The sequence below is a fragment of the Seriola dumerili genome, unplaced genomic scaffold (genome assembly GCF_002260705.1).
Source record: "Seriola dumerili isolate Sdu_G_001 unplaced genomic scaffold, Sdu_1.0 BDQW01000111.1, whole genome shotgun sequence".
Lineage (NCBI taxonomy): Eukaryota > Metazoa > Chordata > Actinopteri > Carangiformes > Carangidae > Seriola > Seriola dumerili.
The window spans coordinates 1,651,570-1,668,216 of record NW_019174366.1 but is presented as its reverse complement, the minus strand read 5'-3'; the positions used below and the strand labels follow the sequence as shown (position 1 = coordinate 1,668,216).

The 16,647-nt window shown below is 41.0% G+C and overlaps 1 protein-coding gene across 2 annotated transcripts in view; it reads right to left on the bottom strand.

Annotated features, from left to right (window-relative positions):
• Positions 1–10,074: 10,074 nt before the first annotated feature.
• The window catches only part of afap1 (actin filament associated protein 1), a 73,426-nt gene continuing 66,853 nt past the window's right edge, over positions 10,075–16,647 (bottom strand). For both annotated transcript variants that reach the window (XM_022747838.1, XM_022747839.1), the window contains exons 13-17: positions 14,226–14,346; positions 12,468–12,632; positions 12,112–12,302; positions 11,805–11,972; positions 10,075–11,584 (exon numbers count right to left, since the gene is read on the bottom strand). In XM_022747838.1, coding sequence (XP_022603559.1) covers positions 11,558–11,584; positions 11,805–11,972; positions 12,112–12,302; positions 12,468–12,632; positions 14,226–14,346 — 672 coding nt within the window. In that variant the 3' untranslated portion in view covers positions 10,075–11,557. The remainder of the gene's footprint in view (positions 11,585–11,804; positions 11,973–12,111; positions 12,303–12,467; positions 12,633–14,225; positions 14,347–16,647) is intronic.

Here is a 16,647-nt window from a genome sequence, read left to right as displayed (position 1 = left end):
TGGTGTCGATGGCGATCTTGGATGCAAGTTCATCAGCTTTGAGCTAGGAATCCTCAGGATTGAGTGAAGGTGTTCATGGCAGCATAGACGATCTGTGTGAAGTTTGTTGGTTTATCTTCATCAAAGAGAACAGATTTGTTCAAGAGGTATGTGCTGCAAACATAGACAGCATTTAGGCAGCATGGGTTTCGCAGCTGGGGCATTGTGTCGGGGATGAAACGTAAGCTGTGCAGCGCTCTGGCTCTTATGAAATTAACTGCTCGTGTTATGGTGCTCATTACATGTTCCATTCTCAAGGCTTTTCCACACTATGACTCCTGGTGTATGATGCAATGATACGCTGTCAGCTCACTGTAATGTTCTTATTCTTCTATGAATAAAACATCAAAGTTGAATTTTAATGCTAGCTTCAGCTAGCTGTTTATTTAGTCAACACTTAGTCAATGTCTTCCAGTATCAACATACACTCTGCAAGAGGTCTACTGAGGCTGTACTGCCACCTATGGGTAGTACCTTTGTTAGCACTTATCATTACATCCCCTTTCCAAACAGGTGGGTATAACATTAACCACGACTCTTTAAAGTACGGTCATTCTGAAAATCTCAACAGTCTTGACTAACATTCAAAATGTCACAAATAGTGCAACAAAATATAATTATTTAGCCTTAGCTTTGTCTCTGTAAGCAAAGTGTATTAATAAAGTGTAAACAAGATAGTCTTTTAATACATTCTCTATTTTTTTTCCTTTAACTTCACAATAACATAAATCTCGCTGACCAAACCAAATGAGTCTCAACTATTAATCAAGTGACACATTATAGCTTATCACATCTAACAAAACTGAAACAATCAATAACAATTATGACACATCACATTGTGTTCAAGTGTTACAAAGCCTTTCTTTTTCTTTTCTTTTTCTTTCCTTTTTTTTTTTTCAAACAGTTAGTTGTACCAGTTCATTCTTGTTCTATGAGTCTCTCAGGAGCTTTCCTAGGTCTGGTAGACCTTCTCGGTGTCTCAGTCATTGGGGAAGGTGAAGGAGGCTCACTGTGTTGCACATCCTGTGCAGCATCATCTTGTTCTGATTCAGTCTCTTCGGTTTCATTCTCAGTGTCCTGAGTCTTCAACAGACTCCTCCTGTTTCTCCTTAACACTTGTCCATTCTCTGTCTTAACTACAAATGATCTGGGTCCTACTTCACTGAGAACTGTTGCTTTTCTGGCCCAGAAATCTGGACCCTCAATCCTCACAACATCCTTTTCCTGAAGAGGTTCCAGACACCTCGCTGTTTTGTCATAGTTCATTTTCTGTCTGTGCTTGAGTCTCATCCGTTTGTCAGTCAGCTTGTTGTTGTTTTTGTCATCATTGTCCTTTGGAATGTGTGGAAGTGTGGTGCGCAGCTTGCGATGCATGAGTAGCTCAGCAGGTGATGCTCCACACTCCAAAGATGCAGCTCTGTAGCTTAGCAAAGCTGGGTATGGGTCAGTTTTACTGTCACTTGCCTTTTTTTAACAGTCTCTTGACAATTTGAACCCCTTTTTCAGCCTTTCTAGCCCATACAAGGGACTAGAGGTGATCTGTTGAAATCCATATTGCTTTGCAAACTCGCTGAATTCACCAGTCATATTGAGGACCGTTGTCACTGACAACACATTGTGGGATTCCATGTCTGGCAAAAAACCCTTTCATGTGTCTGATGATAGACTGTGCTGATGTACTGGAAAGCTGTGCAACTTCTGGATAGTTAGAATAATAGTTGATCACCAAATGGGCCTCAAGAAACAGTAACGCCCAAATGGTCTGTTGAAGGTAGTGTACCTGCTGCTTTCTGGGTCTAGCCGCAGCTGCCAAAACCCATGTGAAGCATCTAGTTTGCTGAAAAGCTTTGCACCAGCCATTTCACTCATTATCTCTTCTCGTTTTGGGATTTGATAATGCTCTCTTTTAATGTTTTCATTTAGATCTTTGGGATCAAGGCAGACTCTTAAAGCACCTGTACTCTTCTTCTTGACGTATGTGATCGAGTTCACCCAGTCTGTGGGCTCTTCCACTCGTTCAATGACGCCCATTTGAGTCATTCTTTCAAGCTCTTTTTTCAAGCCAGCTCTGAGTGGTGCTGGTACTCTTCTAGGAGCATGCACTACAGGCTTGGCATCATCCTTGAGCTGAATTTTGTAAGTGTAAGGTAATGTCCCATGTCCTTTGAAGACAGAAGGAAACTTATTGACTATGTCTATACTTCCCTCACACTGTTGGTGGTCCAGTCTTTTGCCTTGTTTGATCCTTTACATGTTGTCAGTGTTTATCTGATAGATCCTCTTCACTAGTCCTAAGGCCTCAGATGCTTTGTCTCCTAGGAGTGACTCATGTCCATTAGGCACAATGGTGAACAACAGGTTATGCTGTTTGCCTTTCGCTGTCACTTTAAGTCTGCATCCACCTTTTGTTTTTATTGACTGATTATTATAAGGCTTCAGAGGTGTGACTTTTTCTGTGAATCTTCTAGGCTTCTCAGTCAGTGCCTTGAAATCACTCCCATTGATCAAGTTAGCTTTTGCTCCTGTGTCAATTTTAAATGTTACAATTGTCCCATTGACTAACAGTGGAGCAGTCCATTTGTCATCTGTTACTGTATTTACAGCCTGGCCTGTATTGTTGTGTGCTGTCATCTTCATCATGTGACACCATTTTGATGAAAAACGTTTCACTCAAATCATCAGTGTCATCAGTGTCTTCCTGCACTGTGTGTACACCCTGCCCTTTCTTCTTAGAGAGACACATTCTAGCATAATGGTTTTGTCCCTTACATTTTGCACATATTTTGCCGTAGGCAGGACATTGTCTTGGTCTGTGTTTTTCACCACATCTCTTGCAAGTAAACATCTCTTTATCATTTTTTTTAAATCTTGCTGTCACTGTTTTTAAATTTGCTCCGTGGCTTTCCTTTCAGTGACAAGGCATTCACTGCCTCTGCTTCTTGGTACGCTGCTCCGTGAGCAGGCTCCTTGAATGTCAGTACATGTTGTCGTGCTAGCTCACTGGCTTGACATATTTTTATAGCACTGTCCAACGTGAGTTCTGTTTCTCTCAATAGTTTCTCTCGGAGTTTCTTCTCATTAGTTCCAAACACTATCTGATCTCTTATCATAGAGTCTCTGAGATTATCAAAGTTACAGGACTGAGTTTTGATCTTGAGGTCGGTGAGAAAATGATCAAATGACTCACCCTGTTGCTGTAAGCGTGAACGAAAGACGACTGAGTAAAATGTTTTTTGTTTGTTTGAGTGGGTTGATCTGTGCTCCAGAAGAATATACTGGTGTATCTAGTACTAGTAACCTAGTAGTAGTATTAGTTTCACTGAAGCGTTCATCTTGATGAAACTGTTTCAGCAAGATAAACGCTTGTGTTTCATAGGTATCTAAGCCTATCTCTTCGTTAACTTACAGAGACAGAAACAACCAATTGAGTTTAGTTATGAATGACTTTATTGCAATATGAATGACTCGGACAAACTGATTGGCAGCTCTGGTGAGGGTGGCCAGGCAGGGTGGCCAATTATATTCCAGGGGTAGCCGATGCCACCCCCAGCCACCCTGGTGGCCACGCCCCTGGGGCCAAATCGCGGGCCGGACTTGGCCCGCGGGCCTTGAGTTTGACATATGTGGTCTAGACAGATAACTATAGTGGAAGCTATCAGTTTTGTATAATGTTGCTTGTATGATGTCTGAATCTGAATATGACACAGACATGAAAAAATATAAATATATCTTTTAACCATTTCAGCAGCTGCATGTGGAGACGGACACTTTTTCTGCAAAAAATAAATCAGAAATGAATTAATAATGAAGAGAAATCCAACATTTCAGTGACCTGTATACTCTATGTAGAGAGAGAGCTGCAGCAGCAGAGACGCAGCTGGTGTGAACACACACACACACGCTTCTCTGCAGCAGTTCAGCCGTCATGCACACGTCACGCAGGCAGTGTGTTCCTGCCGTTACGTTGTCCTAAAAAATAAAGAAATATGCTGTGATTTTCAAACTTAATTAACAGAAGACATCAAGTTATTATTTAGTAGTGTGTGTACTTAGTGTGTACCTCAAGGTCCTCAGGAACAATGGTGCTGTCATCAGCAGCTGAGTCCCCAGTGGGCGTCAGCAGAGCTTGAATGTTGTGGAAGTGCATCCAATTCACCAATGGAACTTGCTGATGGCAATAGTCCAAACACATGCATGGCCAGCTGGTAGTTCTTGGGCTCACAGAGACATAAACATCATAAACATCATAAACATCATAGCATTCTAAACATTTTGTGCCAGTTATATACGTAGATATCTACACTGAAAAAATCATTTCACTCGCTGCTTCTTGCAAGTCTTTGCAATTTTCATTCTGTTACTGAGACAGAGGTGGAGGATAGGACAACTGAAGTCTTCAGTGGTGCCTTTACTGTTCATATGTGAACTTTGGAGCAAGGCATCGAGCTGTGTTTGGCAGGAAACCAGCGATGTGGCCTACATGAGGACCATGGAGCCATCACAAATAACCACGAGTGGACTGATGTTTCTGTGTCCATACTGCTTTGCACGGTCAGTCTGAAACTCACCAAGTAAGTACGGAGGCAGTTGTGTGGTCGCAGGTCACATATATATTTCAACTGCAAAAGGAGAGGAAGGAAGCCTTGTTTGGGCCTCTGACCACCAGCTCATGCATGTAATAAAGTCCTGTGCTTTGTTTAGATTTCTTCAGAATACTTCCTGTTGCGTTGAGGTATAATATGTCCTCTTTCGATCACTTGTGGGGTATGTCTATGCTCCTCTTGGACCAAAGCATCACACCGTTTAGATGAAGGAACACTTTCTGAAGGACTTCTTCGGGTTCACCTGTTTTTTCTTCTACCATCATCTGAAGACTGAGAGTTTCACTCTCATCTCTTTCTGTCTGTTTTTAAGAATACCTGGCGATGGTGCTTCATCTCTGCAGCCAGACTCAGCCACTGATTCCTTTAGTTTTTCCAGGCTTTGGAGGTAGAGCGCCCTTGGAAGTGTGGTTTGAAGTTGCTGGTGTATTTTTTTTTATCATCTACTCTGACAGGTCGCCTTTGCAGCTCTGTTTTACTATGCACCACAGTGTCCCCTCTGAAGGACGTGTGCTTTCCACAAGAGGACAGTTTGTTTCATCAACCTGCCTCAGACAAATTGTTTTGGCTGAACGGATAGACCAGGACATGGACAGAGCCATTGTCTTAGTATTTCCCCTGAATTTCCACAACCATACACTAAATACAAAACTACATTTTGCAGAATTAATAATAATGCGGTGATTGCCTGTGCCATTGTTAAAAGTTGTCAAATCATACATTTTTAATATATTTATGTATGTATTTATTTATGTAAAGATTTTGCGAATATATTGTCACAACCCAGCTCAAGGCTGGACAAAGCAGAGAAGACCACACGAGTTATAACTAAAAAATAAGTTTATTTACAGTGGTGCTATCATGTGTGTGTGTTCAGGCCTGACTGATGTTGATATTTGATGACTTGTTAAATGATCTTATTGATCTGATTTGTTTTGGAGATCAGTTTGAGAGTTTTGATACAAAATGTGAATAAATGTAACCAGTAATATAAGACATGAGGCGCTCTCCGCCACTTTTAATTTTGTCAAAGTAGCTCTTAGAGGAAAAACAGTTGGACACCCCTGAGCTAAGGCCACATCTACACTGATATGTTTTAATTTGAAAACACATCAATTTTTGCTACATTTATTTGACTTTTGGAAACGCCCAGTTTGATGTACTTTTAGTTCGTTGATACAGTAATTCATATAGTTAAAGCATAGTTATAAAGGTTACATATTATAAATGTGAAATAATTTCTTTGTTGAATGAGGAATTACAATTTGTGTGCAGTGACCAATACATGTCACAAGGTGGCAGTAATGTTTTGACAAGATCTACAAGTGCCAGTAAGAAGGGTTGTAAAATCCAGGCAGTAGGCTGAAGAGAGAAGAGGACCAGCATGGATGAGGTGGAGAACAGCGCAGGGATGTGCGTTTTTCAATGAGGAGCTCTCAGAGTAAAACATGTTGCAGACCCCCGGTATGTGATGTAAGTGATGTTCCATTGTGAAGGTTGAGAAATCCATTTGTAAGACGGCTCCAGGATGTGCTGGTTTTTGTGGTAGGCAACATGACAGTGGTTGTGGCCCAGGATTAATCTATAATTTAATTAATGACCAACTAATATGATTGCACACAACAGAGCAACTTGGTCTTACTTGTTTGAGAACTAAACCTGACCGTTTTATGAAAGACAGACATGTGATATGAGTAATACCAATTTTATTTCTACACATTCCAAAGCAATAAAAAAATAGTGTTGTCTTACTTACACAGCTTGTTCCTTTATCTCTAGTGGCTCATGGTCTCTGCCTGGCTCCGGCAGCTCGACACCAACACTCACCTGACCACATCTCACGACAGCTTCACACATCCACGGGAGAGATTAAAAGATCGTTCTGGGGTTTAATGAATCGATATCAGTTTATTCAAATGAAGATCGATTTTAATCGGAGGATCAATTTTTTCAACCCAGCCCTACTCTGTACCTGAACTCCGTGAAGACTATCAGCAGGAGGAGCCTGACCCCAAAGATCACAGTGTGGACTGACAGGCTGAGGGGACAGAGTCCACAGAGACAGAGTCCACTATTTGGCCCCTGACTGCTGGTTGAGCTAATAGCAAATTGTGAGGAAAAGCTAAAATGAAAGCTGCCTGTATGTGAGTCTAACTGATTATCTTAGTTTACATCAAACTGAGCAACTGGCTGAGACAAACCTCCTGTTCTGAATTTATTCTTTTTAAATATGATATTGTAAACTAGAAACTTCTGCATTTTCTGAAGAAAATGTGATAGCTGCACCCTGCTGCCATAAAACAGGATGTTATCCTGGTCAAAGCAAGGGACATGACCATGTAAGAGAAAATAGAGGTATTAAAATATTAGTATTAGTCACGTTAAACATTGATATTTCGCCACACGGTGGTGCCATTACACCAATTTATGACTATGTGAAGCACTGCATCATGGGCCAAATGTCAGTCTATAGCCTGAACAGTGTTTGAGATATTAATGACTTTATGCACTCCTTAAAGAGAAATTAGGAACTCCGTAATTACAAACAATATCAACAAGCTGTTTACAAGCTGATATGTACGTTCACTCAGTGCTCTCAGTACATATTATATTGACGTGCAGCAATGACGAATCGGGATTCAAACCATCGATTCACTGCTCAGGCCATCTGCACAGATGGCATGCGCCCTAAACACTCACTCACCGTTCACGGCTGATGCTGTTGTTAGGAGCAACTGGGAGTTTCCTTCAATCAACCTGAAGTGTAAAGACACACCCCTGTCTGTATCAGGTCTCACAGCTGACGCTGCAGATCAGAGCAGAAACCAGGAGGAGGAAGGAGCTGCTGCAGAGCTCAGAGACACTGAGGAGTCCTTAAAGTGTTCATCATTAGCTTTTTTATTTTGTTGAATAGAATATTAAACAGCCCCCCCCCTCCCAATAAAACACAACATCACTGAGAGCTGTTTTTCAAGTGAGTTTATTCATTTATGTACAAGGATGTCACCGAGGCGGAGACTGTCTAAGATATACAAAAGAGTAGAAAATGTATAAGGTGCAAAAACAAACACTGATGCATGAGTCTGTACTCATCCCCTACACAAACCCCCCCCCCCCCCCCCTCCCCACAAAGCCAAGCTACTATATGTACAGCAGCTTCACATTTACTGACATCAGACATCCTGCTCAGTTACATGCCTTGCTGAGCTGACAGGGAATCATAATGAACTAAATATTTGTAGATATAACTCCCCTACGCGCCTGCCTTCATGCTAACATGCAGTCTGCAGATCAGTGGGGTATTAACCTGAAAGCAGGGAGGGGACAGAAACTATTTACAAGGTTTAGGAGCAGTTGGGGCCACGTGCTGTTTGTAGCATTGATTTCCAAACTCTAGCAATAGTGCAAACTAACGCTACGTCTGTCAATCAACAGTATCCACATGGCGGCAGAGCGTAGGCAGTGGAACGCAAGCCTTGATCACAAAAGCACTTTGGCAAGTGATGTGTGTGTGTGTGTGTGTGTGTGTATGTGTGTGTGTGGCAGACTGAAAGCAAGTAAGTAAGAGTTTACAGCAAGTGTCCCTATTTCAGTCAGTGTATTGTTGATGGGTTTGGAATGTGCCTTGGAGACAGTTAAGCACACACGCACACACACACACACACACTCACACACACACACACACACACACACACACACACACACACTCTTGTACTTCTATCTCTGTGAGGAAGGATGAATAATAATAAATAATTGATTCCTTAACCTGAACCATCAGAATGAAATGACCTGACTCAAAGTTGTCAGGACCAGCTAAAATGTCCTCACTCCCAAGGTCTACAACTCAAACTGCTCCTCACAAAGATAGTACAAGTACACATACACACTCACACTTCCATCACACACACAGTCAGACACAGGGCTACAGTAGTGGTGTGATTACGGGAGCCAAATCTAAGGGTGAGCCTGACCTTCCTGAATTTCAAAGAACTAACACACACCCCGTTGGAGTCCTGCAACAGACTACAGAGTTCACAGCCATCCGTCATACTTTTATTTAAAGAAGCACAGTTACTCCGTTAGCAAGACTGCTCTGAAACAGTGTGGTTAAAGCTGCACTGGGTGACTTTGAATACAGGTGGCAACAAACGGTAACCCAAGTTAGAGGAGGTGAAGTGAGTGATTGATTATTGATTAGGATTCAAGGCCAGAAGTGTCAAAACCCTATTGTTTTCCTGTCAGTTTATTATCATTATTTCATATATATTACTTCACAAGGGGCTAGCAGGAAATTGGCCATAACCCATGAATGATTTGTCCAGCATGTTGTACCTCAAAACCAAGTGGACAGAATCTCCCCGGTTTAGGTGCACATGCTCTGGGGGCAAGTATTAAGAAAAATCTGAAGTGCTATATTGATTGGTGCAAGTGGGCGTGGCTTCTCAAATATTAGCTCGAAACTGAAAGATGCCTTTTAGCAATCCTGATTAATCTCACTGGGATTGAGACTTCCTGTGCTATCTCCAGAACATACACACCAAGTTAATTAATTCATTAATTAACACCGCTACTATTGTGGAAAGGCTGCAGGCTTTTATGAAGATGAAACACACGATTGGTCTCACTCCTTTAAACAGAATTAAACCTAAAACCCAGTCACTGCTGCTCGCTGGTCTAATCTTCAGCTGCTTCCTTCTGTTGCGTATGACAGGGCTTGGATCTGTATTTTATTTTGCTAATGCTCTGAGTTAACACTGACTTCACAGTTGTGACTTGCTGAAGCTGTGGCTACTGGCTAATTGTTTGTCATAATCAGTTTTGACTTCATTAATCAGTCAGTCAGACATTGTGTTCATGTTGGCCATTCTCTGTTCAGGCAGGTTGTTTGCTTTGCGTTGCACTAACTAACCAATCGTTACAGAGTGACATATCCAACGTCATTTACAGCCAGAATGGAAGCTGCAGTAGTTGTTGCTGCGAGCAACGACTATTAAGTTTATTTACATTGATCAAGAAATATGTCCATTTTCATGTTCTGTAAGATGACTTATGAGAATTTATTCATGCGTCAATCTCGTTCATGTTCATCGTCATAGTTTTTTGTTTTTTGGAGGTTTTGTCATTAAAAGTTGCGTCTTCCAGTAAAGGTTTGGAGAAAAAGGACCTTTTGAGGAAAAGCAGCACTCCTCCTTTTGCAGCCTTTTCTCTTGTGAAAGTGAAACACATTAATGTAGCTTGTCTATCAGTCAATATCTTTTTCAATCTGTCCTTTTGAGCTCATCACGTGTGACAGCTGTAACTCCTGGCTGTTTGACAGTTCTCCCTGGTTGGTTTCTGCTGTAAAGACGTCAGGAGGCTCGTTTTAAGACCCTGCTGCAGTCGCCCCTCTATCCTGGTTGTGTGTGTCTTATTTTCGGGAACAGGGCACATCCAGAATATTTATTTATTTATTAGGAATAAATTATTCTAACACAAATCAATATTATACTCTACGCTTCAGTCAATATAGATGTAAAAGTTAAGGGGACAGTTCACATAAAAAACCTTTTCTTAATTACCCCTAGTGGCATCCAGCCAGTTATTTTACTAATGGGTTCATTTAGGAATATTTCCTACTGAATGAATACAGTAGTTCCTGTCACTGTTAATGTCACTGTTTATGGAAAGACACATTGATGTTCAAGTAATCTTCAAACATGTCATAAATCAGATAAAACCACAGCTCTGCACAGCCACATGGAACCAGAGGTCAGAGGTTTTTGTTATTTCTTTGAGTTCATGATCTAGTAGTAGTACAGTAAACTACTACTACACGAGTACAGGAACGTACATGTATATGGGTTCGAGGGCAGAAAAGCCATGGACATATTAAGAGACTCAGGGTTCTGGCTGATTCATATACAGAGGAACTCATAGATGCTTGACTTTTGTCCATTTTTGAGTTATATAGACGTCCAGGAAAGGAAAGTATGCTGGATGTCTATATCCCATAAATGACGGTTTCTCTCAGGAAATAGACTTAATAAACAGGGGATTCACCATTACCCACATATACCATCAAATTTCACTTTGGATACGGACATAAAAATGCAATTGTGAATTAGTCTGACCATGGATTGGTTGGAAAAAATTCCTAGTGATATATTACTTTTTGTGCGTAAAAATGTCTTTGCGCTGACCCAACAATAACAAGTCGGATCAACATATGCAGTTCTTATGCACTTCATGCGCCTCTTCTCTGGTCCAGGCTCAGCCTTGTATTCATTTGAACATGTGTCACAGCCATGCAAGTCAACCTCCCAGTGTTTCAGTGGTTTTCAGCTTATCGGATGATAGAATAAGTCAAATAACTGCTTCTTGAAATAACTCTTAGAAAGGAGCTGCATTGTTTCACAGCTGGTGTGTGTTATGATTATTGTGACCCTTAAAGGTGCACTTTGTGTGCCGATGCTGACACCCATGAATGATAATCATTAATTAACCAAATTCTACAAAAAACCCTTTAAATAAATCAACATAAATAAACAAAGGGAAGCTAGTATTTCCTTTAAACATTTACAAATAAATACTTGGTTTTGACTTTGATCTTTTTGAACCCAAACTGCTGTAAGAATTTGAGTGGAAAAAAAAGACTGGTCTTTGCTTAAAAAAGAAGGTACAGTGGACAACACAAGCTGCACACCTCAGTACACTAAGCCTGCTCACTAGTTCAAACGTTTAAAAAGGTTGCTATGTCTGTATGCTGTGGTACTTACAGTATACTAAAACCAGCCACTTGTTTTGGTCCATGTGAATGCTATGACTGTGTCCTCCTCCATGCTATCGGTCTGTATGAACAGCTATAAATAAATATATAGACAATTTCTTAAAAAGAAGAAAAGGACTTAAAGTGAGACTGATGTGAGGGGTTGAGTGGTTTATGTGCCGTTCTTCTGCTCCCATTCCTGCAAAACAAACAGAGACACACTTAGTTTGCATGCTCCTCTGTATTCTGCATCTATTTGTTTTTTGATATTACCACTGACATTTTGTCACCTGTATCAAATTTTCCGATTATGTACAATCATCTCAATCAGTAGTACCAGTGCAATGAAATAATCTTCTACCATGTAAAAATAAATAAATGAAAATGAAAATGTATGACTGAACACTGTGAGCTCTGACCTTGGCCTTCCTGAGGACGTGTCCACGAACCGGTGAGGCCTTCTGACCGCCCTGCTGTCGGCGCAGCAGCGAAGCGCTGTTGACTGGCAGGGAGCAGGACTCTGTGTCACTGGTGTCGCAGCTGGAGAAAGGAGAAGACTCCTGTGTCCGTCTCAACATTGAGGGTGACTGCACACACACACACACAACAGGGAAAAGTTGGTAAACAGATAGTAGACAGTTGTTGGCTACTTCAAGTTAGCAACATTTGGTTTTTGAACTGCTGTGGAAGGATTAAGTCACCACAAGACAGTACAGGTGTCCTAACCTGGAGGCCAGAGGAGCCAGCTTTTGGTTCAATGGTAAGGCCCAGAGTGACCCCTCCGCTCAGGGCCTTCTTCAGGCTCTCCTTCACCTCTGTCAGCTCCAGCTCCAGGTTCACCCTCTCTTCCTCCTTCTGCCGGCAGTCCTCCTCCACCTTCTTAAGCCGCTCCGACAGGGAGCCATGAGAACGCTTGCCTAATGGACAAAGAGTGAGAATGTTTCTACCTAGTAAGATGTTGTGTGGAGACGTTGGAGAGCTTATTCCAGACCCAAGACTTTACCCAAAGTTTTAACTTTCCTGCTCCTTTAAACTTCAGATAATGACCACTACATATTTTGCATGAAGGCAGTCCCTCTTACCAGCAGCAGCCTCCACAGCAGTGCGCATGTCTCTCCTCTCCTTTTTCAGCTGGGTCAGATGGTTCCTGATCTCCTGCTTCTTCTTCATCAACTCTTCCTCCTTGGTCTGCAGCCGTTTGGCGTCTGCCTCCACACGGTTCTTCCCATACTTGCACTGCTCTGCATCTGCACAATGAAGATTCAGTGTCAGTTAAAAAAGATGTGTTTATGCAGAACATCATGTCACAATGAAGTTGACCTGTGACCATTTGGATATAAAATATCACTGTCTCAGTTTATCTAATTAAAATACAGCTACACATTAACCAATAGGAATATGGCTACAAATCAACCAATCAGAATATGGCTACAATCCAATTTACCAATCAGAAAAGAGCGTCTAATAACCAACCAGAATACAGCTATAAATCAACAAATCAGAATATGGCTACAAACCAACCTTCCAACCAGAATAGGGCTACAAACAAATCAACCAATCAGAATATAGCAGCAAATCAACCAATCCAAATACAGTTACAAACCATCTACCCAATCAGAATACAGCTACAAACTAACCAACCAATCAGAATACAGCTACAAACCAACTAACCAATTAGAATAGAGCTGCAAACCAATTATCGAATCAGCCTACAGTTGCAACCCAACAAACCAATCAGAATAGAGCCAAACCGACCACCGGATCAGTCCTCGAGTCCTAGTGAACATTCGTGCCAATGTTTGTGCCAAATTTGAAGAAGTTCCCTCACTGTGTTACTGAGCTATCATGTTCATGAGAATGGGATGGACGGACTGACGGACAACCCAAAACATAATGCCTCCGGCCCTGGCTGTCGCTGCTGCAGAGGCATAAACAGAAAAAGAGATCATAGCCTTTATCTTCGGGACACTGTTGAGACCTGAGCTACCCAGAAACCCACTGAACCCACAGTCATTAATTACACCAAGACCATGCCTTCCCTTACTGGAAAATACACTGAGGGTAACCATCCAACGTGGTGTGTGTCTATGTGCATTCCTGTGAAGTTTGCTTATGAGGAATCACTCAATCAAACCACCACCGACATTTTCAAATTCAATACCCTTATTTGACACTGGAAATATGAGAATTGTGTGGCATAATCTAAACCCAGCATGACACATATTTGGTATTTCCATTCCGACATTTGGAAGAAAGACAAGCTCCACAAGCGGTTACAACTGTCCTAATTCACACATTAGGCAAAAAAATACTATTCTGTACCACAAGGATTAACAAAACCACATTTCACTCTCCATTGAGGTGGGCCATGCTTCTGCTATTACGTCTTTTTGAGTGTTACCCCAATGCTGGCAGGAGGTTTAAGTCTAGCCCACATGCGTCACATAGCTCGTCTCGAGGGGAGGATAGGTTTTAGGTTTTTAAGTTATTTACTCCCCCCTACTTAAACCAACTGTACTTTGGACAGCCTGCATTTTCCAAATTGCTGCGGAGCAGAGCTTTGCTAGAAAGCAATCAGTGGTGGTGAGGCTGGGACTGGGGAGCCAGACACACTGTCTGCTGCTCACTTACAGCACAACATCTGACTGGAAAAGGTGGACTACTGTCAGAAGTTACTATGTTATTGATATTTCAAGTTCGACTTGAGAGGAAATTACAGAAGAGTTGACTGTCTGACCCCGTTTTTAAAGGATAAGCGTGATAAACTCTTCTGATATCAATACTGTAGTTTCCCGATTCAAAATAATGTAGACTTGCAGACATACTTTTTTCCTACTTACTGGAGTTGTTGCGTTTCAGAGAGGCTGTCCCATGAACTCCATTCTTCTTGGACTGGTTCTTTGGCTCTGCCTTCTGTTTTGATGTCATCCCATTGGTGACTGTGCCCTTCTTTCCCTTCAGCTGATTGGGAGAAAAACAAGGAGGAGAGATACTTCACTTCAAAATACATTTACAATATCTCAGACAAGTCAGTGCTGCATATAAACAACACACAAGTACGTGCTCTAGTTATCCCAAAATTTGTATCGAAAAAACAAAAAATTACTCTCCATTAAAACCCATAGCACATTTCTAATTAAAGGCTTAATGACAGCTAGATAGCCTATTCCTGTGTACTTGGATGCAAACGATATGAACCCATAATTAACTCTGGTTTTATTTTTAGTCACCTCTCAACATGATAGATGTGGTGCATTTGCATGACTATAGATTTGTGAGGCAAAAATTTGATTTAAATTGACAAATATGTACAAATAAAAGTATGAATTAGCTTCTTCTTTTGCTTTAAAATGTAAGAGCAGTTCTTATAGCTGCATTAACTTTTTCTGAAAGCTTGGGTGCAGCTGAACAAGCTGTCAACAGTGGGAAACTGTTAGATTTATAATACTGTAAAGACTTGTTATGATTTGGTGCTATGAAGTAATTGATTTGAATTTAATTGAATTCTGTTGTCATTGATGCCTTTGCCAGTGCCAGAATGTAATTTAATGTGAGACTGACTGAAACAGTAAAGTTACAGGTTGGAAAAACCAAAACAATGAGCTCAAAGACATTAAAAGACTCCATAGAGCTGAAGGGAACTGCAGAGTTGGTTGATAATTCTCTGTGGGTTCATCACTATAAGCAACACCTTTCACATTACACATGGGCATTCGATCCATTGTTAGTATAAAAAATATTGATTAATGTATGTATGTTTGTATAGGCACATCGTTTTATGGTAAAATATGAAACATGTATGTAGATGTGTAATAAAAAAAAATTCTATTGTCATTATACTGTATATAATGTATATTTACTTTGTCTGGATGAACTATGTACACTACTACGGCTACTTAAGAGTTCTTTCATTTACTTATTTACTTGCTTTTTTATTAGGGTTATTCATCTTTCAAGGATGGTAGTCAGGGTGTTACTTTTTTCATATTACATCACATTTGAAAGAAACACAGGTCCATAAAATGTCTGGCTTGTCTTTGTGATGGCCTTAACCTGATCTGACTGTAATGTGACATATGGCAGTGGGGTTGTCTTGTTGAAAATTGGAAATCTACTTCTTATAGTGGAGTGGTACTTTGTGGTTGTAGAGGCGATGTTAACAAGCCTTGGCCACGCCACACACAGCACACACATCAAAGGGGTGGCGTGGAGGAGGCGGCTCTCCATACAACACCATGTGGTGACTTCAAGAGGCTGGGGATGCAAGGGCTGTAGAAATATATTACTCACATACTGTAGCCAATTTTCATTGTGAGAGGGAGGAAGGAAATATACTATGTGGGACAACCATACAAGCATGAACACACACAGTCTACATACTATACATATTCTATACTCATACTGTACATATACTACACACAAGCCACAAAGACAGAAATCTGGTTTTTATATGTGCGTTCTGTACAATTAATTCAGAACAGCTGATCTGTATCATACATTATTGATATTAAATCAGCGATTCATATCAGCTGTTAAAAGCTTGATTGGAAAACACTGTAAACATTTACAAACCGCGGTCATGGGAATGGTTTCGGGAATGGTAATAATTGAACTTCTAAGAACTACACCAGAGGGGGAACATGATTGACATGCTGGGAAGAGAGGTGGGATTGTGGGTGGCCAACATCAACACCTGACCTAGTTAGTCAACACATGCAGGAAAAATAAACTCAATTTCCTCCTTCCCTCAGCCAAACCTCTCTCTCTTACACTTCAATTGACCATTCCTTTGAAGGGATGCATTGTAATGACAGTAAGGGAACTAGCCGTTTGGGACGATGCATGAGCTCCAAGGTTTCCCCACCACATGTGTGAGTGCGGTGTGGTTCCAACATGTTTATTTAAAAACCTTTTGATGTGAATCCCTGATGCAAATGACTCAGACTTGCTGACATTAAATCTGCAATAATAAATATGTTTCATATTAATAATGAATCCAATGCATATGTATAATGTGAAAGGTGTTGCTCATAGTGACAAACACACTGTCACACACGCTCAACTCAGCTGGAAGCTCTGTTAGCGCTCCTAAGCTTTTTAGCCTCTTTAGCACATTGTTTTGGTTCAGCCTGCAAACTTTTCCAAACAACTCCAAATGAATGTTAATGTTGCTGCATGTAGACAGGCCAATGTTTGCTAATGTGTCCGCCATAACAAATTTATAAGTTGATACTGTCAGATGTTGTTTTTTTTATCTGTTCT